A 23,278-nucleotide genomic window follows, 5' to 3' on the forward strand; every position below is an offset into this window, starting at 1 on the left:
ATGCACTGCGTAGAAACGGGAGCCCCCAAAAGTTATAAAATTGCTATTTTTTTTTTCAATTTTGTCGCACAAAGATTTTTTTTTTTGTGTGTGTTTCACTGTAGATTTTTAGGGGAAAATTACTGATGTCATTATAAAGTAGAATTGGTGGTGCAAAAAAAAAAAGCCATTATATGAGTCTGTAGGTGCAAAATTTTTAAAAGGTGAGGAGGAAAATATTTAATTGCAAAAATGGGAAAAACCCTGAGTCCTTAAGGGTTTTAAAACCATTTTTCCCAAAAGTATGAATTCCGATAGAACATTTGAAGGATGTTACTTTCTCCTGATGTCCATACAACTTTGCAAGTTGCAAATTCTCAACTACTCTGCTATATCAAGGACATTAGGATTTGTCTAGATAATAAAATGAGACTCTTTCTATTAATGTCTTTACAGGGACAATGAATATTATCATGGTGACAGATGATATTCCAAATCCTGGAACCAATTCTACTGTGTTTTTAACAATTTGTTGTGAAAAGGGGAATTATGAATCGGTCACATTTGACAAAGGAGCACTAAGCGGGGGCAGATCTATGCACACAGTAGAGCTCAATGGTGGTCTTGGATGTATCCAAAAAGTAAGACTTGAAATGGAGGATGATGTAGAAGATAATAGCTGGTTCTGCAAGATGGTAAGTGACAGTAACTGTGGACCAAAATATAATTTTACTGATTGCAAAAAATCCTCAATGAATCCACAGCAAAATATGCATGTACTGCATATAAATTGTAATGCAAATTCACCAAAGATTTAACTCTTATACATTGATAGCGCTGAAAGCCTTCGTGAAATTTACATGTTGCAGATTTTAAGACTGACAAGACTTATGGGTATGCTGCTTTTCAAATGATCATGCAGAGATGAATGAGAGAGAGAGAGAGAGAGAGAGAGAGAGAGAGAGAGAGAGAGAGAAAGATCAAAAGTTTTGATTGGTCAGGGTCTGGGTGCTGAGACTCCCACCGATTGCTAGAATGAGCAGTTAGAAGTGCTAGCTAAGCACTTTTCTGCTCATCTTTCTACTTGCTGCAGGAGGAGGATTCTATATAAAGTCTTTGAAGCCCATCTCCTAAAAAGAGATAGGGAGAAAAGCACTTAGACCCTAACTGATCAATCCTTTCTACCTATCTTTATGACATATCTAAAGTTTTATTTAATAATAGTAACACTTTAAATATAGACACCTAAATGATTAGAACAGAGCGCCCACCCACTATATAGCCTCTTCAAGCTGTTTTTGTAGGATGTTGTTCACCACTACCACATGGCCTGTAAATGGACAGGTTAGTTAGCAGTTAACTGAAGAGACAAAAAAAGGAGAGAGGAGTGTGATCCTAGTGTATTACCATAGTATATATGAGCAAAGGTTGTAGATAAGTTATGCTCACCGGAGTTGGTTATGCTCAGAGCATAACATGTAGAGCAGCATATTACTGAGCGGGTCAGCAGCCTTAGAGCACCCGATCCTCCAAAAGGGTCAGCAAGCAGAAATGGATTGTGGTAGTTTGTAGAAAACATTTTTTTTATTTGAACATCAATTGTGTAACAGGATGGTGGTAGCACTCTTAACGCGTTTCTAGCTCGTATGGAGCTCTTTATCATGATGTGCACGCAAATACATAGCCAGGACACATTATATAGAGGCATACTAATGAGTGGACAAGCTGTGAATTTGCCCGGGAAATCCGTAGACCCAGACCTTGGCTTCACTTTAGGGAGTCCCAAGATGGCAATTCCGGGGCTTCCTGTGTTACATAACATTATAAAATTACATAAAGGGTTCCAATATGATAAAAAGTGAAAAACCTGTCATTGACGTGGTGAATAATAATTTAATTAAAATTGTGACCGTTCTTAAATGCATATAAAATCATGAAAAACAAAAGGAAAGACATTCTACCAAAAGTTGCAGACAAAAAAAAAATCCTCACCCCCACCTTCCCTGGGATACCCAATTTTTATTTCATTCTAAAAATCCATAAGTCTCTCACACATCCACTAGGGAGTCCGATCATCTCAAGCGTCAATTCAGCAACCTCCAATCTGGCACACAATTTGGATCTTTTTTTTACAGGAATATGTTGTGAAACTCCCAAGCTATCTCTGTGATTCCAACTGCTGATAGACTTACCTTGGACTCCTGGCTTAAAATTTATTACATGTAATGTTACCTCCCTCTACACTAACATTTCCCATACATTGGGGCTGAAAACTGTAGAAAATTTCCTTACACAAGATCCGACTATTCCTGAGATACAGAGAGAATTTCTGATGAAAGGGCTTGGGTTCATTTTGAATAACAATTATTTTCTGCACAATGGTCGGACATACCAACAAATTAAAGGAACGGCCATGGGGGGCGAAAGTGGCCCCCTCATATGCTAACTTATTTATGGGGGCCTTTGAAGATGAGTTTGCGTGGGGTAAAGAAGATCTGACCAAACACATCAAACTCTATCTTCGTTATATTGACGATCTCATCTTCGCGTGGGATGGCCCAGAGGAATCTGTTCTGAGCCTGTTGAATTCCCTAAATGATAACAACTGGGGGATCAGATTCACTATGACTTCCAGTGACCTACAGATTGAATTCCTGGACCTATGCATCACACATGATGACACAAGATTCATCACCTCCACCTTTCTAAAGATTGTCAGTACAAACAGTCATTTGGACTACAAAAGTGGACATTATGACAAATGGATAAAAAATATTCCATACAGCCAACTAAAAAGAATAAGAAAGAATTGCACAGAAGACTCCTCATTCAAAAAACAAGCAACTAAAATCAAAAAACAATTTAATGCTAAGGGATATCCCAAAACCTTGGTAGCACATGCATATGAAAAGGCAAAAAATCAATCGCAAGCAGAATGTCTGGTCACAAAAAAGAAATCCTCAAACAAGGATTTCTCAGACCAGTGTAATTGTATTACAGTACCGTATTTAATAAATTTGCTAAAAACATCAAAAGTGTCCTGAGAAATAACTGGCAAATTCTAAAAATGGATCCATTCCTAAAAGATGTCATTCCAGCAGTACCTCTGGTCACCTTTAGAAGGGCTCCTACCCTTAAAAACCTGTTGGCGTCGATCCAGTTAAAACAGCACAAGAAAAAAACCTTCATTACATCAAAAAAAGGGAGCTTTAGATGCGGCAAGTCCAGCTGCCTTTGTTGCAACGAAATATGCCATGGAACTACCTACATTACGTCACTAAGCAATGGTAATACTTCAGCCATTAGGTACCATCTTACTTGTGATACATCGTATGTGATATATCTCCTGGACTGTTGCTGTGGGAAACAGTACATAGGGAGAACGGTCCTGGATGATGCAGAATCAACAAGCATCGTCAAAATATTAGAAATCATTTCCTTCTGCATGGGCTTTCAATGGATTGTGCCACCAAACATGTGGATAATATGCAACCCTTCAAAGTAACTCCAATCGACCACATACCGAGTGCAGTTACCAACAAATTTGAACTTTTACAGAAAAGAGAGGTCTTTTGTATTAATAAAATGGTAACGCTGACCCCAGAAGGCCTTAACGAGATCCAGGAAACCATAATTCGACAATCGAAAAAAAACTTGTTCCAACAAATCATTTTATTTTATTGCAACGCCCCCCACCCCCCTCCCCCCTCTTTTGAATTATTCCCCTATATTGGTCAAGACCGACAAACCTGCTTCCATATAATAGCAGAATAGTAATGGAATAATGCAACGAATAAATAACTCCAAGCATACTTAAAAATAGTGCATCCCTGCAAGAAAACGATAAATGTGCATATACATCTCCCAAAGTACACAATATTGACAACACAATTTTTATTTATATATATATATAAAAAAAAAAAAAGGATAAATGTAATTCCCTTTTTAGTCTAAACCAATAGTGGATAAACCTATGGGTAACTCAGGTGAAATACTCAGGTGAAAAATTAGCATCTATAACTTTATACCAATTCCTCCCATTATTTCTGGATTGTAAAACAGTATAAATTGGATGCGCAAACAGCACGTGAATAGCGCATCTTGAACTGTTTTCTTGGACTGCCAAATAACATCAATTGGAAGTGCAAACAAAGCGTGAATAGCGAGATGCATCTAAGTCTACTCAATGCACAGGAAACCGTGATCCTTGGCAGCGCACTATGGCCACCACCCTTTTTTTAGAGCAGTGGCATGCAATAAAAAGATGCATAATCATTACCTGAGGAAAAAGGTTTTCCAATGTCAGCTGGCATTTGGTCCGTCACTGCAGCATATACGCAGCATATTGACACTGTAGGATCACTCCATCACAAAGATATAATATATTGTCTGTACCTGTCTATAACGGCTGGTATCGTATTCTAATGTGATCTTTGCTCTGGATGTTCATTTTAAACAGCATACGAAATAACTCCAGTCTCTGGTATTTCCCAGGATGCAGTGTGGCCGAGACCTGACATTACTATTCAGTTGATGACTGGGAGCCTGTCTGCTTCAATGGGTGGAACAGCTGGAGGCACCCTGATTAGAAAGCACTGACCTTTTTCATTGAATCTAGCGTGTTTGTTGTTCAATGGGTGGGGTGGCAGATGTGTGGGAGGTAGGAATGTAGAATTCTGGGATTTGTAGTAAAAAAGAAAACTTCAACAGGAAATATTGAGATTCACAAAAAGATAGACACAGCTTTATGGTAATCTCACAACACAGCCATTTAACTCAAAGACAAGCACAGATCCTTCCTAAGCATGTCCATTACTGTCTGGTAGGTAGGTGCTTAAATCACATTATGGTAGATAACCCCTTTAATGTTTAATGGGTTATTTTAGATGGAATTGTCATATAACAGACTGAGCAGATGTGTAACTTAATGCAAAATCTGTAACAGGTGTTCATAATACTTGTGTCTCTTCTTAGGGAAAAGGTGCATCTGCTACCTCTGTGTTTCCTATTGTTAAACCTCTGCTTGTGACATATAAATGGCTCTAAAGTTAGATCCACATAGTGTTGTCTTATTCTGAATCATTGAATCATACTGTGTTAAAGTCAAGACCTACTTTCACCCTGCTGGTCAAATGTGCCCATAAACACTGTGAAAATTGGAAGTCTCAAAAAGAGTTCCTTTAATAGCATCTTTACCATGTGGAAAACATTTTTGTGCTATTGGTTATTTTCTGTTGCTTATATAGCACCATATTCATAGCGGTGTACCGATATTTTTATTGCTTACATTATTCTTTGACCTCAGAGTGTCTAATAGGAAACTACAGTTACAAAGTAACATAGTTTGTAAGGTTGAAAAAATAGTCCATCAAGTCTAACCTAAAGCCCTACTGTTTTGATCCAGAGGTGGGCTGATGCCAATTGCCCCGTGAGAGGAAAAAGTCCTTCTCATCTCCATTATGGCGATCCTAATAAATTCCTGGAACAACGTTCTATCCAACATGATTAACCACTGGTATATTTTTGGAGGTGTGGGAGGAAAATGGAGAAGCTCCATGTAGATGTTGTTCTAGATTGGATTTCAAATCAGGACCCCAGTGCTTCTAGATATAAACCTGGAATGGGTCTACAGCTATAATGTGGTAACCATGTGCTGGCCAAAAAGGCATTTCTATTGCTTGTGAATGGTTTCAAGCACTAGTAATCCTTTTTTTTTTTTTTTAGATATCATCAATCAAAAGTAAACTGGGTTTGTGAGAGCTCTTTAAATAATAGCCGTGTCAGGGTAAATCCAATCAGCACGAAACTACTATAGCCTATCTGAAGCACATTTGCTGTCAGTATATTACAGCAATTGGATGTATAATTCCATAGGATTCAGGATGAGGAAAAGAGGCACCTGAGACAAATATAAAGGAAAACTCAAGAATCCCCTCCCACTCAGCGTGATGAACACCGTGTGCCGCATCTCTCCTAGCTGCATGACTGCAGCCACCTGCCTAGAGAAGTGTTCCCTAATCACACTATAATACACCATTATTCTATTAGACCTTCCTCATGATGCAATACTTTTAAACTAACATTTTACAAACCTACAGGATATACTTAAAACAAAAAAAATCTCACTGTGAAGGTAGAACGGTTTTTCTAGACAGTACGGCTTACATTACTAAAGCTTATCACCGTGGGGAAGGTATTTTCCAACAGAGATCACACATCTAGCAATGGGCAAACTGTTATTAATGAATCAATTTGGAAGAAATAAGAGCAGAATTGATAGTGTTTATACCGCCACCCCTGGCATGTTCCTTTTGTGATGTTATATAATGAGAACATAGAGTGCGGCTGCTAAGAGCTCACAAATGTTTATGTGTTCTTAAATAAAATAATTCATACAGGTCTCGGGAATAAACAGGTTCTGGGATCATTGTGAAGTGAGATTTCACAGTACATTTAGCATTGATTCTTACAATTACCAATATGGGTATGTCCATACATGCTGGTAGTGATTAGAGATGAGCGAACTTACAGTAAATTCGATTTGTCACGAACTTCTCGGCTCGGCAGTTGATGACTTATCCTGCGTAAATTAGTTCAGCCTTCAGGTGCTCCGGTGGGCTGGAAAAGGTGGATACATGTCACGATTCGGCTGGCAGGAGGTGGATCCTCTGTGCCAGAGAGGGATTGGCGTGGACCGTGCTAGTGGACCGGTTCTAAGCTGCTACTGGTTTTCACCAGAGCCCGCCGCAAAGCGGGATGGTCTTGCAGCGGCGGTAGCAACCAGGTCGTATCCACTAGCAACGGCTCAACCTCTCTGACTGCTGAAGATAGGCGCGGTACAAGGGAGTAGACAAGAGCAAGGTCGGACGTAGCAGAAGGTCGGGCAGGCAGCAAGGATCGTAGTCAGGGGCAACGGCAGGAGGTCTGGAACACAGGCTAGGAACACACTGGGAAACGCTTTCACTGGCACGATGGCAACAAGATCCGGCAAGGAAGGGAAGGGGAAGTGAGGTTAAATAGGGAAGTGCACAGGTGAATGAACTAATTAAGCCAACTGCGCCAATCAGCGGCGCTATGGCCCTTTAAATCGTAGAGACCCGGCGCGCGCGCGCCCTAAGGAGCGGGGCCGCGCGCGCCGGGACAGGACCGACGGAGAGCGAGTCAGGTACGGGAGCCGGGGTGCGCATCGCGAGCGGGCGCCACCCGCATCGCGAATCGCATCCCGGCTGGGAGAGGTATCGCAGCGCACCCGGTCAGCAGGTCTGACCGGGGCGCTGCGATTGCGAGGATGTTGCGAGTGCTCCGGGGAGGAGTGGGGACCCGGAGCGCTCGGTGTAACAGTACCCCCCCCCTTGGGTCTCCCCCTCTTCTTGGAGCCTGAGAACCTGAGGACCAGACTTTTGTCTAGGATGTTGTCCTCAGGTTCCCAGGATCTCTCTTCAGGACCACAGCCCTCCCAATCTACCAAAAAAAGTCTTTTTCCTCTGACCGTCTTGGAGGCCAGTATCTCCTTTACGGAGAAGATGTCAGAAGAACCGGAAACAGGAGTGGGAGAAACAAGTTTGGGAGAGAAACGGTTGATGATGAGTGGTTTAAGGAGAGAGACATGGAAGGCATTGGGAATACGAAGAGAAGGAGGAAGAAGGAGTTTGTAAGAGACAGGATTAATCTGGCACAAGACTTTGAAAGGACCAAGATAGCGTGGTCCCAGTTTGTAACTGGGGACACGAAAGCGGACATATTTAGCGGAGAGCCATACCTTGTCTCCGGGAGCAAAGATGGGGGGAGCTCTTCTTTTCTTATCGGCAAACTTTTTCATGCGAGATGAAGCCTGTAAAAGAGAATTTTGGGTCTCTTTCCATATGGTGGAAAGATCACGAGTCACTTCATCTACAGCGGGCAAACCAGAGGACAAGGGAATAGGGAGGGGGGGAAGAGGGTGACGGCCGTACACCACGAAAAATGGGGATTTAGCAGAAGATTCAGAGACTCTAAAGTTGTACGAGAATTTGGCCCAAGGTAGAAGATCTGCCCAGTCATCCTGGCGGGAGGAAACAAAATGCCGTAAATAGTCACCCAGGACCTGGTTAATTCTTTCTACTTGCCCATTGGATTGAGGATGATAAGCAGAAGAGAAGTTTAATTTAATCTTGAGTTGTTTACAGAGAGCCCTCCAGAATTTTGACACGAATTGGACACCTCTATCCGAGACAATCTGCGTGGGCAAACCGTGAAGACGAAAAATGTGTACAAAAAATTGTTTTGCCAACTGAGGCGCTGAAGGAAGACCAGGAAGAGGAATAAAATGTGCCATCTTGGAAAATCGATCAACGACCACCCAAACAACAGTGTTGCCACGGGATGGGGGTAGGTCTGTAATAAAGTCCATACCAATCAGAGACCAAGGCTGTTCGGGGACAGGCAGAGGGTGAAGGAGACCAGCAGGCTTCTGGCGAGGAGTCTTATCCCGGGCACAGACAGTACAGGCCCGCACAAAATCAACAACATCTGTTCCCAGAGTCGGCCACCAATAGAAACGAGAGATGAGTTGCAAGGACTTTTTGATGCCCGCATGGCCTGCGAGGTGGGAGGAGTGACCCCATTTGAGAATCCCGAGACGCTGGCGTGGAGAAACGAAGGTCTTCCCTGGAGGAGTTTGCCTGATGGAGGCTGGAGAAGAGGAGATCAGACAGTCAGGAGGAATGATGTGTTGCGGAGAGACCTCTACTTCCGAGGCATCCGAGGAACGAGAGAGAGCATCGGCCCTAATGTTCTTGTCGGCAGGGCGAAAATGAATTTCAAAGTTAAAATGGGCAAAGAACAACGACCACCTGGCCTGGCGAGGATTCAGCCGTTGGGCAGACTGGAGATAGGAGAGATTCTTGTGATCGGTGAAAATGATAACTGGAAATTTTGTTCCCTCCAGCAGATGCCTCCATTCCTCAAGTGCCAATTTAATGGCCAGTAGTTCTCGATCCCCGATGGAGTAGTTCCTCTCCGCCGGAGAGAAGGTCCTAGAAAAAAAACCACAAGTAACAGCATGCCCGGAAGAATTTTTTTGTAGAAGGACCGCTCCAGCTCCCACTGAGGAGGCATCAACCTCCAATAGGAAGGGTTTAGATGGGTCAGGTCTGAAGAGCACGGGAGCAGAAGAAAAGGCAGACTTGAGCCGTTTAAATGCGTCTTCCGCTTGGGGAGACCAGGACTTAGGATTGGCATTCTTCTTGGTTAAAGCCACGATAGGAGCCACAATAGTGGAAAAATGTGGAATGAATTGTCTGTAATAATTGGCGAACCCCAAAAAACGTTGGATAGCACGGAGTCCGGAGGGGCGTGGCCAATCTAAGACGGCAGAGAGTTTATCTGGGTCCATTTGTAGTCCCTGGCCAGAGACCAAGTATCCTAGGAAAGGAAGAGATTGACATTCAAACAGACATTTCTCCATTTTGGCATAAAGTTGATTGTCTCGAAGTCTCTGAAGAACCATGCGGACATGCTGGCGATGTTCTTCTAAGTTGGCAGAAAAAATCAGAATATCGTCCAGATACACAACAACACAGGAATATAAGAGATCACGAAAAATTTCATTAACAAAGTCTTGGAAGACGGCAGGGGCGTTGCACAGGCCAAAGGGCATGACCAGATACTCAAAGTGTCCATCTCTGGTGTTAAATGCAGTTTTCCATTCGTCCCCCTCCCTGATGCGGATGAGATTATATGCACCTCTTAAGTCCAGTTTGGTAAAGATGTGGGCACCTTGAAGGCGATCAAAGAGTTCAGAGATAAGAGGTAGGGGGTAGCGGTTCTTTACCGTGATTTTATTAAGTCCGCGGTAATCAATGCAAGGACGTAGGGAGCCATCTTTTTTGGACACAAAGAAAAATCCAGCTCCGGCAGGAGAGGAGGATTTGCGGATAAACCCCTTTTTTAAATTTTCCTGGATGTATTCAGACATAGCAAGAGTCTCTGGGGCGGACAGAGGATAAATTCTGCCCCGGGGTGGAGTAGTGCCCGGGAGGAGGTCAATAGGACAGTCAAAAGGCCTGTGAGGGGGTAAAGTCTCAGCTTGCTTTTTGCAAAATACGTCAGCATAGTCCATATAAGCCTTAGGGAGACCGATTACAGGGGGAACCACAGGGTCACGGCAGGGAGTACTGGGAACCGGTTTAAGACAGTCCTTGAAACAAGAAGTACCCCAGCTCTTGATCTCTCCTGTGGACCAATCAAGGGTTGGGGAATGGCGTTGAAGCCACGGTAGTCCAAGGAGAATTTCGGAAGTGCAATTGGAGAGGACCAAAAACTCAATTTTTTCGTGATGAGGTCCGATGCACATTAGGAGGGGTTCCGTGCGGTAACGCACGGCACAGTCCAATCTTTCATTGTTAACACAATTGATGTAGAGGGGTCTGGCGAGACTGGTCACTGGGATGTTGAACCTGTTGATGAGAGAGGCCAAAATAAAATTTCCTGCAGATCCGGAATCCAAGAAGGCCTTAGTGGAGAAGGAGAAGGTAGAGGCAGATATCCGCACAGGCACAGTAAGGCGTGGAGAAGCAGAGTTGACATCAAGAACTGTCTCACCTTTGTGCGGAGTCAGCGTACGTCTTTCCAGGCGGGGAGGACGGATAGGACAATCCTTCAGGAAGTGTTCGGTACCGGCACAGTACAGGCAAAGATTCTCCATGCGGCGTCGTGTCCTCTCTTGAGGTGTCAAGCGAGACCGGTCAACTTGCATAGCCTCCACGGCGGGAGGCACAGGAACGGATTGCAGAGGACCAGAGGAGAGAGGAGCCGGGGAGAAAAAACGCCTCGTGCGAACAAAGTCCATATCCTGGCGGAGCTCCTGACGCCTTTCGGAAAAACGCATGTCAATGCGAGTGGCAAGATGAATGAGTTCATGCAGGTTAGCAGGAATTTCTCGTGCGGCCAGAACATCTTTAATGTTGCTGGATAGGCCTTTTTTAAAGGTCGCGCAGAGGGCCTCATTATTCCAGGATAATTCGGAAGCAAGAGTACGGAATTGGATGGCGTACTCGCCAACGGAAGAATTACCCTGGACCAGGTTCAGCAGGGCAGTCTCAGCAGAAGAGGCTCGGGCAGGTTCCTCAAAGACAGTTCGAATTTCCGAGAAGAAGGAGTGTACAGAGGCAGTGACGGGGTCATTGCGGTCCCAGAGCGGTGTGGCCCATGACAGAGCTTTCCCAGACAGAAGGCTGACTACGAAAGCCACCTTAGACCTTTCAGTAGGAAACTGGTCCGACATCATCTCCAAGTGCAGGGAACATTGTGAAAGAAAGCCACGGCAAAACTTAGAGTCCCCATCAAATTTATCCGGCAAGGAAAGTCGTAGGCCTGAAGCGGCCACTCGCTGCGGAGGAGGTGCAGGAGCTGGCGGAGGAGATGATTGCTGAAGCTGTGGTAGTAGCTGCTGTAGCATCACGGTCAGTTGAGACAGCTGGTGGCCTTGTTGCGCTATCTGTTGCGACTGCTGGGCGACCACCGTGGTGAGGTCGGCGACAACTGGCAGTGGAACTTCAGCGGGATCCATGGCCGGATCTACTGTCACGATTCGGCTGGCAGGAGGTGGATCCTCTGTGCCAGAGAGGGATTGGCGTGGACCGTACTAGTGGACCGGTTCTAAGCTGCTACTGGTTTTCACCAGAGCCCGCCGCAAAGCGGGATGGTCTTGCAGCGGCGGTAGCAACCAGGTCGTATCCACTAGCAACGGCTCAACCTCTCTGACTGCTGAAGATAGGCGCGGTACAAGGGAGTAGACAAGAGCAAGGTCGGACGTAGCAGAAGGTCGGGGCAGGCAGCAAGGATCGTAGTCAGGGGCAACGGCAGAAGGTCTGGAACACAGGCTAGGAACACACTGGGAAACGCTTTCACTGGCACGATGGCAACAAGATCCGGCAAGGAAGGGAAGGGGAAGTGAGGTTAAATAGGGAAGTGCACAGGTGAATGAACTAATTAAGCCAACTGCGCCAATCAGCGGCGCAGTGGCCCTTTAAATCGTAGAGACCCGGCGCGCGCGCGCCCTAAGGAGCGGGGCCGCGCGCGCCGGGACAGGACCGACGGAGAGCAAGTCAGGTACGGGAGCCGGGGTGCGCATCGCGAGCGGGCGCCACCCGCATCGCGAATCGCATCCCGGCTGGGAGAGGTATCGCAGCGCACCCGGTCAGCAGGTCTGACCGGGGCGCTGCGATTGCGAGGATGTTGCGAGCGCTCCGGGGAGGAGTGGGGACCCGGAGCGCTCGGCGTAACAATACATTCCTAGGAAAGAGTTTCCTAGGACTGTATCCACCTTTTCCAGCCCACCGGAGCACCTGAAAGCTGAACTCATTTATGCAGGAAAAGTCAGCAACTGCCGAGCCGAGAAGTTTGTGACGAATCGAATTTACTGTAAGTTTGCTCATCTCTAGTAGTGATCAGATAGAAAGCTGCACCACTACCAATATTCAACAAATGAGGCAAAAACCACAAGTCAACACATACAGGGGAAGATAAAATAAAAACCATCTAAGACAAAGTGGTGTAAACTTAGACTAGACAGTCTAAGAATGCAGCAGAATTCTAACAGTAGCTCAGGATGTTATAAAAATGGGTGCACCTTGGGCTATCTAGTATAAGTTTGTACCATGCACTAGTTGGCTTAGGCTGGGTTCCGTATGCCAAAAGATACATCCAGTTGTGTCCATTTTGCATTATTTACGGTTTCATCAGTTTTTTCCCGTACCCAAAACCGTAGCCTACCAGTTTTGTCCGGGTGAAAAAACATATTGAAATGTATATATATTTTTTTTAACATGGGAATCAGAGGGAACTGTACAGAACCGCATGTGCGGATGGTTCCATCCGGTTCTCACCATTCGGTTTTTGACTTTGCACAATTATTTTCTTGGAATTTCAATCAAACAAGTGAAACTTTATTTATAATGGAGTGAAAATGTAAAAGCTTATTTTTTTTTCTTAAAAAACGGATGCAACCGGACATCATTTTTCAAACCGCATACGGTTTTTAAACGTATACAGATTAAAATTTGTACACACATTTTGATACAGTTTAGTCAGGTTTTGAGGAATCTGTTATTTTATCAAAAACCTGATATTGGAACTGTATTGCAAAAACGTGGTGTGAACCCAGCCTTAGTTATACACCAAAGAGTGACTGAAATATAATGAGGGAGATTTATCAAAGACTGTGCAGAGGAAAAGCAGACTACTTGCCCATAGCAACAGATTGCTACTTTCATTTTGCAAAGGCCTTTTTAAAAATGAAAGAAGCAATCTGATTGGTTTCTATGAGCAACTGGTAACATTTCTTCTGCACAGGTTTTTTTATAAATCTCCCCCATTGAGGCTGTGTTCACATCTTCAGGTTTTTAATTGTAATTATTGAATACAAAGCCAGGAATGGATATTAAAAGTAGAAAAGTCTTTGTCTTTCCTTTATACGCTTCCTTCATTTATGATCTGTTCCTGGCTTTGTATTCAATAGTTTCAATTAAAAACCTGAATGTGTGAACACAGCCTTTAAAGGGGTTCTCCGGCGCTAAGACATCTTATCCCCTATCCAAAGGATAGCGGATAAGATGCCTGATCGCGGGGGTCCTGCCGCTGGGGACCCCCGTGATCTTCCACGCCGCACCCCACTAGAATCAACCCCCGGAGCGTGCTCGCTCCGGGTCTGATTACTGGCGATCACGGGGACAGAGCATAGTGACGTCACGGTTCCGCCCCGTGTGACAGCTGCCACGCCCCCTCCATCGTATTGCATTGAGGGGGCGGAGCATGACATCACATGGCGCAGATACAGAGATCACACAACAGCTGCAGGGACCGGGATGCCACCACTCCAACGCACCTTTTGGCACGCTGACCTTCGTCCGTGCCGAAACGCGCGTTGGAGTGGCGGCATCCCGGTCCCTGCAGCTGTTGTGTGATCTCTGTATCCGTTGTGGGTATTTCTTTATTTGTATTATGCACTTTATTGTAGGTGTATAGCTATATACATCCATAAACAGCACCTTATCCTGTTTGCGCTTTTATAAAGTTACAGGATTATGCTGCTTCTGTGTAGATTGGTGTCTGTAGTTACCTAATTACTGATTTATGTTCAATACCCCATTACTGCCAATCCTGCTGAAGGGTATCCGGCTTTGCCGCTTTTTGTGATGTATCGTTTTCCTCCATGTGTGTATCTAATTTTAGTGCATATCAATAAAAATTGGTTATATATCTTGGCAAGTGACTCCTTTGGGCAATTTTTGCTTTTTCTATGTACCTTTAAGGACTATTTAGCTTGAGCAATCTAAGAATTAGACAGTACTAGTAAATCCCCCCCTTAATGTTATTTTTTATATATTTTTTAGGTTTTTGCAATTATAAACATTAAAATAACTTATAATGTAATCATAATCAGAATATATATATATATATATATATATATATATATAAATTATATACAGTAGAGTCAATCGTATAGAAAAATATCTGTGACAGTCAGTCGAGACAAAATGAGATACTTTACAATATGCGTAAAAGTACACTAAAGACAGAAGAAGCAAATAAATAAAGACCATTTAAAAACAACAGGTTGGAAAGGAAACGTTCTAAGATTATTGATAAATCAGGTACATTTACTGGAGAGTAAGTTGCAGACCGTTATTGGAAACTCTTGTAACTTAGATAAGGCAAACACCATGACATAACACATATGAGTGTGTATTTCTAAAGATCTAGTGATGGTTAAATCCCAAAAACATATCATTTTATTTATAATAGTTTTCCAAGACTTGTCCAGTATGATGAAAACTTGTAAAATTTGAAAAACTAAAATAGTCCATTAAAGTCTAAATAGTCAAAAAAATGTACTACATTTTCCTAACTGGTTCTCCTTGTTGTTCTCATGGTACCTGCAAACTTCTTCAGCACTCTGCAATCAAGCATGTCAATTCTAAGTACAGTGGTCCCTCAACATACGATGGTAATTCGTTCCAAACGACCCATCGTTTGTCGAATCCATCGTATGTTTAGGGATCCGTGCAATGTAAAGTATAGGAAGCTGTTCTCACCTGTCCCGCCGCTCCGGACCAGGTCCTCACCGCTCCCGATGCTGTCCCAGGGGCTCCCGATGCTGTCCCGCTGCTCCGGTGTCTTCTTCGGGATCCTCCGGCTTCTTCCGCATCTTCTGCATGGTCCGGGCCTCGCTTTCTGGTGACATTATGACGCTGCTGCGCCGGCGCGGCGTGCGTAGTGACGTAATGACGACGCCGGAAAGCGAGGCCCGGACCCTGGAGAAGATGCGGAAGACGCCAGAGGATCGCGAAGTGGACCCGGAGCAGCGGGAATAGGTAAGCGAACCTGCCAGGGATGCTTAAACTGCTATCCGACAGCAGCTTAAGCATTTTGCGCTGTCGGATAGCAGTTAATGCGATGGCCCCGACATATAAAAGCATCGTATGTCGATGCTGACATCGACATGCGATGGCCTCTGAGAGGCCATCGTATGTCGATTTTATCATATGTCAGGGCCATCGCATGTCGGGGGGTTACTGTACTGGTATTGAGAATGTTTTTATTTACATCATTCTTTTTTACATAATTCTTAATAGCATATTTCTCACTTTTTTGTGCAGGTGCAGCTGCAGCATGTACAAAGTGGAGACATTCTAGAATTTCCATTTCTGCAGACATTTGGCAGTAAAGAAAATAACTTTGTAGCTGAACTACCAGTTTTGAAACCTTCTGGACCTTTACTAACAGGTTTTAATTTTTGTATCAAACCCTGCCTCTAAAATATACACATAAATAGTTCACAGGTCATTAAACATATCACATTTCTGAACCATTAAATGACCATGGTTCTTGCCTTGTGTAAAAGACCCAGCAATCAGCTAATGAACACTTAAACCTGCTAAGATCATAAAGGATCATGGTTGGTCGGCTGCACACAACCCTGTGCAAACATGTCACATGTGAAAAAACAATGACGCAAATGAGGGTCTGTATGACCCATCCCACGATCGTTCATGTGACCCTGCACTGACAGTAATTGAGCAGTGTAAGGGCTCCTTTTAATGAGCAACGCCCTAAGTAATTGGGCATCACTGTGCCCATGTAAAAGCACCCTTACTACTAGTTGATGTAGATGTATGGTGCTGTAATTGACAGATTGCTTCTTAGCTTTCATCTTAGACAAGTTAAAACAATAGATAACATCTCTATCTGCTGAAGGCAGAAAACACAGGATCCGCCATTGACTATAGGCAATGGTTACCTCCTTCATACAGTGCACAATGACATATGCACAGGACACCGGGCATGCTTAGAACACTTTTAGAAGTCAATGAGTAATTTCCAGGTTTTCATTGTCCATGTGACTGCTGTAAATCATATCTCTGATACGTTCCCTTTAAGGGGTTAAAGAATATATTTATTGAAACAACTTCAATGTAAGAGGTTATCTCAGACCACATAAGGGGACATTTATCAAATCATTTAGTAGGGTTTTTTTTTTTTTTGCTTAAAATTGTCGCAAAAAAGTCTCATGTGCTACTATTCTATTTTTTGTGCGACTTTTTGATTGTGCAGTGCTCTAAGCAACAACAAAAAAAGAAACTTGCTTACCAAAGCAAAAAGGGATTTTTAACTTGCAGTGGTCAGAGATTTATCAAGTGCGAAAGTCGCAAAAAAGTCGCATTGCATGAAAAAACCTACTAAATTGACTCCAACTCAGACATGGAGCAGAAAAAGCCACTACGTGAAAGAAATTTATCAACAGGCTGAAACCAGTTGATAAATAAGTCGCAAGTAAGCAACAAAATTGTAAGGAAAAAATAACTAAAAAAAGGAATACATAAGCAAACATTGATAAATGTCCCCCATAGTGTCTTTCCAAAGAAAGCTTTAGTACCTAGATGAAGCACAGTACAAGCCAAAAATTTCTATTAATTGTATTTCATTGGGAACAAAGAGCAAATCAAGTGATCTATAAAACTCTTCCTACTTACCAAAGAGCTACATTTGCATTAGTGCTGGCCAACCAATGCAATGGCCCTATTGCTGATTCCATTAGATCTTAGTAAAATGTAAAAGGTAGCATATACATGTCATGAACTATTAATGGTCTATTCACATGTACAGTATATACAGTAATGTAACCAGAATGACTGAACACAGTTTGAAATCCTGCACATCAAATCTGTGCAGAATATTGTAAGTGTGAATAGACCCTAAGGATGGTTTATTTCTTCCTATTTAAATGGAATATAAATATTTGAAAAAACGGTTTTCTTTTTTTTTTTTTTTTTTCCCACAGTAAAGACTTATTACATTTCTATTAGTATCAGTCAAGCTCCAAAACCATTAACAGACATAGATTTGTTTATTACATTGTCTGGAACCATGGGCAACACTGGAAGAAGAAAAGTCAAATGCAAGCGGAAAGCATTGTCTTCAAAGGTACAGTCTTGTTTTTTGTCTTTGTTTAACTTTTCATATAAACTAATAATGGTCAAGTACAGTATGAACTAGTGATTGAAAAAGAATAAATATTTAAGTGAACCATACGTTAATTCATATAAAATTTGTGCAGCTTTATCATATTAAGGCCTATGAATTGTCAGGATCCAGGTACTGTGAGGATACTGGTGGTGGATCCTCTGTGTCAGTGGGGTGATGACGTGGGCCGTACCAGGGGAACGGAGTCTAAGGGGTTACAGGTATTCACCAGAGCCCGCCGCAAAGCGGGATGGACTTGCTGCGGCAGGTACATAGCAGAAGGTCAGGGCAGGCAGCAAGGATCATAGTCAGGGGCAACGGCAGGAGGTCTGGAACACTGGCTTGGGACATACAAGGAACGCTTTAACTGGCACAATGTCAACAAGATCCGGCAATACAGGGAAGGGGAAGTGAGGTAATATAGACCAGTGCACAGGTGAAGTTACTAATTTGGGCCAGGAGCCAATCAGCGGCGCACTGGCCCTTTAAACCGCAGAGAGCCGGCGCGTGCGCGCCCTAGGGAGCGGGGCCACGCGCGCCAGGACTGGACAAACGGGGAACAGGTCGGGTAAGCAGGCTTGGATGCGAACCGCGAGCGGGCGCGTCCCGCATCGCGGGTCGCATCCCCGCTAGAGACACTAGCGCAGCGCTCCCGGTCAGCGGGTCTGACCGGGGCGCTGCGAGCAGGTAAACGCTGCGAGCGCTCCGGGGAGGAGCCGAGACCCGGAGCGCTCGGCGTAACATGAATACTGCGGAAATTCAGCAAAGAATTTTCTCTTAGTCAGTGGATCCACGCTGTCCTGATTGAGGGTTAATTTTACATGAACTTTTCAGCAAAAATTAACCCCTTCAATTCAAAGTCCCATTGACAATGACATTTTCTGGGGAAAATTTGCCAAAACATATTGGAATCTGGATTTGCATCAGAAGTTCCACTACGGAGCTTCAGTAGTGTGCACTGGAGCGCAGAATCCCATTGAGATCAATAGTATTCTGCTGAAAGCGGATTCCACTCGTAATGAATTCTGAGTGAAAGATCTGTAGTGTGCATGGGCACTTACAATATGTGAAATAGAGTCATTGACATATCTTAACTGTTATTTTATTGTACTTTCATCAGATGCTATATTTTCTTATCTAGAGCAAATCATCAATCAGGCACCTTTAGTCGTTTTTGTTTAGGATATTTCCTTTTAGTGGTTGCAACTTGACAAGAGCAAGTACTTCAAGAAAATCTTTCAGTTCCATATGAGGTACAGAGCTGCATGGACTGGCAAATAGGTGCTAGGAAGAGAAAATTAATAACTTCCTTGGTTCTCCTTATAAAAGTGCCTTTTTTTGTTACCAGCTAAGGCAACTTGTTACCAGCTAAGGCTACTTTCACACTGCCGTTGTGCCCCATCTTTAAAAAGCCAATAGGCTCTTTTTTTCTCCTCATGAAGTAATTTTTCTACCACTATTCTCCTCGGCTCCCTTGACGGCCATCACACTGCCATGTCCTAACGGCAGTGTTAAAGAAGCCTAAAGAGTCAGATTGGTTACTTGCGGCTAATACAGGACATCACCGATCACGGTGATGCCCTGTATTAACCCCTCAGACGTGGCAATCAAAGTTGATCGCCGCGTCTGAAACGAAAGTGAAAGTATCCTGGCAGCTCAGTCGGGCTGTCCGGGACCGCCACCATGAAATCGCGGCATCCCGAACAGCTTACAGGACACCAGAAGGATCCCTACCTGCCTCCGCGGTGTCCGATCAGCGAATGACTGCTCCGTGCCTGAGATACAGGTAGGAGCAGTCAAGCGCCGATAACACTGATCAATGGAATGTTAATACATGCCAGTGATCAGTGTAAAAGATCAGTGTGTGCAGTGTTATAGCCCACTATGGGGCTATAACACTGCAAAAAAAGTGAAAAAAAAAGTGTTAATAAATGTGATTTAACCTCTTCCCTAATAAAAATTTGAATCACCCCCCCTTTTCCCATAAAAAAAACTCTGTAAATAAAAATAAACATATGTGGTATCGCCACGTGTGTAAATGTCCAAACTATAAAAATATATCATTAATTAAAACGCACGGTCAATGGCGTACATGTAAAAAAAAATCCAAAGTCCAATATAGCGTATTTTTGGTCACTTTTTTACCATTAAAAAATTTATAAAAAGCGATCAAAAAGTCAGATCAAAACAAAAATAAAACCGATAAAAACTTCAGATCACGGCGCAAAAAATGAGTCCTCATACCGGCCCGTACACGGAAAAATTAAAAAGTTATAGGGGTCAGAATATGACAATTTTAAACGTATTAATTTTCCTGCATGTAGTTATGATTTTTTCCAGATGTACGACAAAATCAAACCTATATAAGTAGGATATCATTTTAACCATATGGACCTTCAGAATAAAGATAAGATATCATTTTTACTGAAAAATGGACTGTGTAGAAACGGAAGCCCCCAAAATGTACAAAATGGCGTTTTTTCTTAAATTTTGACGCACAATGATTTTTTTTTCCGTTTCGTTCCGTTTTTTGGGTAAAATAACTAATGTCACTGCAAAGTAGAATTGGTGATGCAAAAGATAAGCCATAATATGGATTTTTAGATTGAAAATTGAAAGGGTTATGATTTTTAAAAGGTAAGGAGGAAAAAACGAAAATGCAAAAACTGAAAACCCAGAAAAACCAGATGCCCAAAGAGTGGGGATTATAATGTCCCTTTTGCAAGGAGGCCCGCAAGAGTGTTTTTTTCCCCCCTAAATCCTGATGCCCCTGAGTTGTACTCAATGGATTCTTTATTTGCTGGTTTTGGACTTTAGTATTCAGAATCTGACAGAGCTGCGTATGCTGAGTCCAAGTTGTGCATGTTAAGACAGGGACGGAGACCTGTGGAAGTATACTGTGCAGACTTTAGAAAATGGTGCATAGCCTTTAAGTGGAACACTCCAGCGTTAATTTGTCAGTTCAGACTGGGATTATCTGCTACACTAAAGGACATGCTTGTTACCTATCCCTTTCCTGATACCTTTGACCAAGCTATGACGTTAGCAGTGCGCTTGGACAGACGTCTGCGAGAAAGCAAACGGGAGTGTTCTTCTTCCTATATTTCATCTTCTTTTCCTGACTCCTCTCCTGTTTCTCTTCATCAACCTGGACCTGAGGATGAACCTATGCAGATAGGGTCCATCCGAACCCAGAACAGCGCAGGTGATTTTGTCAAGTCAACAGATTGTGTTTTTACTGTGGGGAGAATACACACTTCATCGCCTCCTGTGTCAAGCGTCCGCGTCCAAGTGGCAGGCCACTTGAGGTCATAAGTATGTCATGCCTCTCAGAGAGCTAGGCCTGGCAGAGTTCTTCTGGGGGGCATTTTTTCATCTAGTGTACAATCTATTTTAACGTCTAAGAGTATTGTAAAGCCTGTTTTGCAACAGTCTCTGGCTGAACTGGTATCATGTGACACCATAGGCAATAAAAAAAATGGAGTGTTCTTCTGTTGACTTGCAGTCAGAGGGAAGTAGTGAGATTCTGAAGGATGACTGTGAGGACACCAATGAGTCGTGTGATTTGGAGGATGAGGATGAGGAGCACATTGATGGTCCATCTGTATCCAAGTCAAGACCTCTTTACTCTCAGGTTGTGAAGGGTCCGGTGGCCCCTCCTAAAAGGGAGGGTACTGTCAGAACCTATATGGTTAAAATGTTCTGACAGGTTCTTTGTTGTTTTTTGTTGCTGGGTTATGTCAAGCTGTCTGGACTGGTCAGCTGACCTTGATTGGAGCACCTGCTCTGGCTCCATATAAACTGGCAGTCTATTCACAGTCTGAGCCTTTGAGACTGGGAGTAAACTGAGTTCTGTCTGAGTATTAGCGTTTTTGTACTTCGTGCTCTCCTGATGATGGAATTATTTAATGTTTAGGGAAAATGTGGAATCACTGTTATTTGCATTCTATAAAAAAAAAACAAAAAAAAAAAAACACCTGCACAAGATTGTAATGTCGACTGCAGAAGAAAATTGCTTGCAGACCTTACAAAACTAGTTAAGCTTTTAATTGAAAGAAAATATAACAGGTATCAATTAAAGAATGAAAATGATTCTAAAATCTTTCTTCAAAATGAAAATCCAATAATGACTGTATATGCCAGTTGTGTGTAGCATTAGGTGCAAGTATTGAGGCAAAACCAAGAGATCGTCTCAAGCCCATGGTCCCCATAAGTTTATCCAGAGGTGTACATGTGCAAACAACAGATCCTTCTCAGCTCCAAAAATATGTAGTAAAATGGCAAACTTTATTCCAGCAACTTAAAAAAAGCACAAATTGATGTGCTAAGTTGCATAAAAATACAAATGAAACACATCTCGAACATAAGGATTTTAATCATGATAAAACCAACCTTGGTTATCCCATGATTAAGTCATGTTTGAAACATGCTTAATTAATTTGTGTTTTTACGCGATTTAGCACGTCAACCTGTGTCTTTTTACATGATGAAATAAAATGGACAGTTTTACTAAATATTTGGGTTGCTGGAGAAGGATTTAAAGGATTAAAGGATACTTCTAATTATGCTTCCGGCAGCAGGATATGTCAGAAAATATTGGGGCTGTTTCTGATCCCATGACTTACTTGCAGACTATCACGATCTGGAGACAGAGTTCCTGGAAGTCCATTAGACTTGTATGGGACTTCTGACAACTCCCTCTACAGATCACAACACTCTTTAAGCAAGTCACAGGATCAGAAGTGGCCCCAATCTTCTTAGACATTATCACGCACCTGGATGTAGGCTGTCACGAAGCTGGAAGTGGATCCTCCACCTGTGTTGCAGATGACTCGGATCGTATCGGGGAGCGGAGTCTAAGGTGCCGCTGGTCTTCATCAGAGCCAGCCGCAAGGCAGGATGGGCTTGCTGCGGCAGGCGACACCCAGGTCGCTACCCCCGACAAAGCTCGACCACACAGGTAACTGGGCAAGGTGAGGTACCGAAGGATGAGGCTGTAGCGTAGTCAGACGTAGCAGAAGGTCAAGGCAGGCGGCAAGGTTCGTAGTCACAAAACATAGCAGGAAGATCTGGATACATGGGAATGGCAAAACAGGCAATGGGAACGCTTTCACTCAGGCAAATGGCACTGAAGATCCGGCAGAAAAGTGGGGGAGGTGCAGGGACTTTAACCCCTAAAGGACCAGGGGTTTTTCCGTTTTTGCACTTTAATTTTTTCCTCCTTACCTCTAAAAAATCATAACTCTTTCAATTTTGCACCTAAAAATCCATATTATGGCTTATTTTTTGCGATACAAATGTAATGACATCAGTCATTTTACCCAAAAATCTACGGTAAAAAAATTATTGTGAGACCAAATTGAAAAAAAAAAGCAATTTTGTTACTTTCGGGGGATTCTGTTTCTACACAGTAAATTTTTCGGTAAAAATGACACGTTATCTTTATTTTGAAGGTCCATACGGTTAAAATGATACCCTACTTTTATGGGTATGATTTTGTCGTACTTCTGAAAAAAAATCATAACTACATGCAGGAAAATTTATATGTTTAAAATTGTCTTCTTCTGACCCCTATAACTTTTTTATTTTTCTGCATATGGGGCTCATTTTTTGCGCCGTGATCTGAAGTTTTCAGCGGTACCATTTGTATTGATCGGACTTGTTGATTGTTGATTTTTTCATGATATAAAAAGTGACCAAAAATACAAAAAATTCTGACATTTCCGCGATACACCATATGTTTATTTTTATTTACACAGTTTTTTTTTAAATGGGAAAAGGGGGGTGATTCAAACTT

At 43.0% G+C, this 23,278-nt stretch overlaps 1 protein-coding gene across 4 annotated transcripts in view; it reads left to right on the forward strand.

Annotated features, from left to right (window-relative positions):
- The window catches only part of LOC130274080 (lipoxygenase homology domain-containing protein 1-like), a 316,463-nt gene that overhangs the window by 148,406 nt on the left and 144,779 nt on the right, over nucleotides 1-23,278 (forward strand). For all 4 annotated transcript variants that reach the window (XM_056521934.1, XM_056521930.1, XM_056521931.1 and 1 more), the window contains 3 exons: nucleotides 436-674; nucleotides 15,618-15,744; nucleotides 17,300-17,442. In XM_056521934.1, the coding sequence (XP_056377909.1) occupies nucleotides 436-674; nucleotides 15,618-15,744; nucleotides 17,300-17,442 (509 nt within the window). The remainder of the gene's footprint in view (nucleotides 1-435; nucleotides 675-15,617; nucleotides 15,745-17,299; nucleotides 17,443-23,278) is intronic.

This window comes from Hyla sarda, chromosome 5, assembly GCF_029499605.1.
Source record: "Hyla sarda isolate aHylSar1 chromosome 5, aHylSar1.hap1, whole genome shotgun sequence".
In the NCBI taxonomy this organism is placed as follows: Eukaryota; Metazoa; Chordata; class Amphibia; order Anura; family Hylidae; genus Hyla; species Hyla sarda.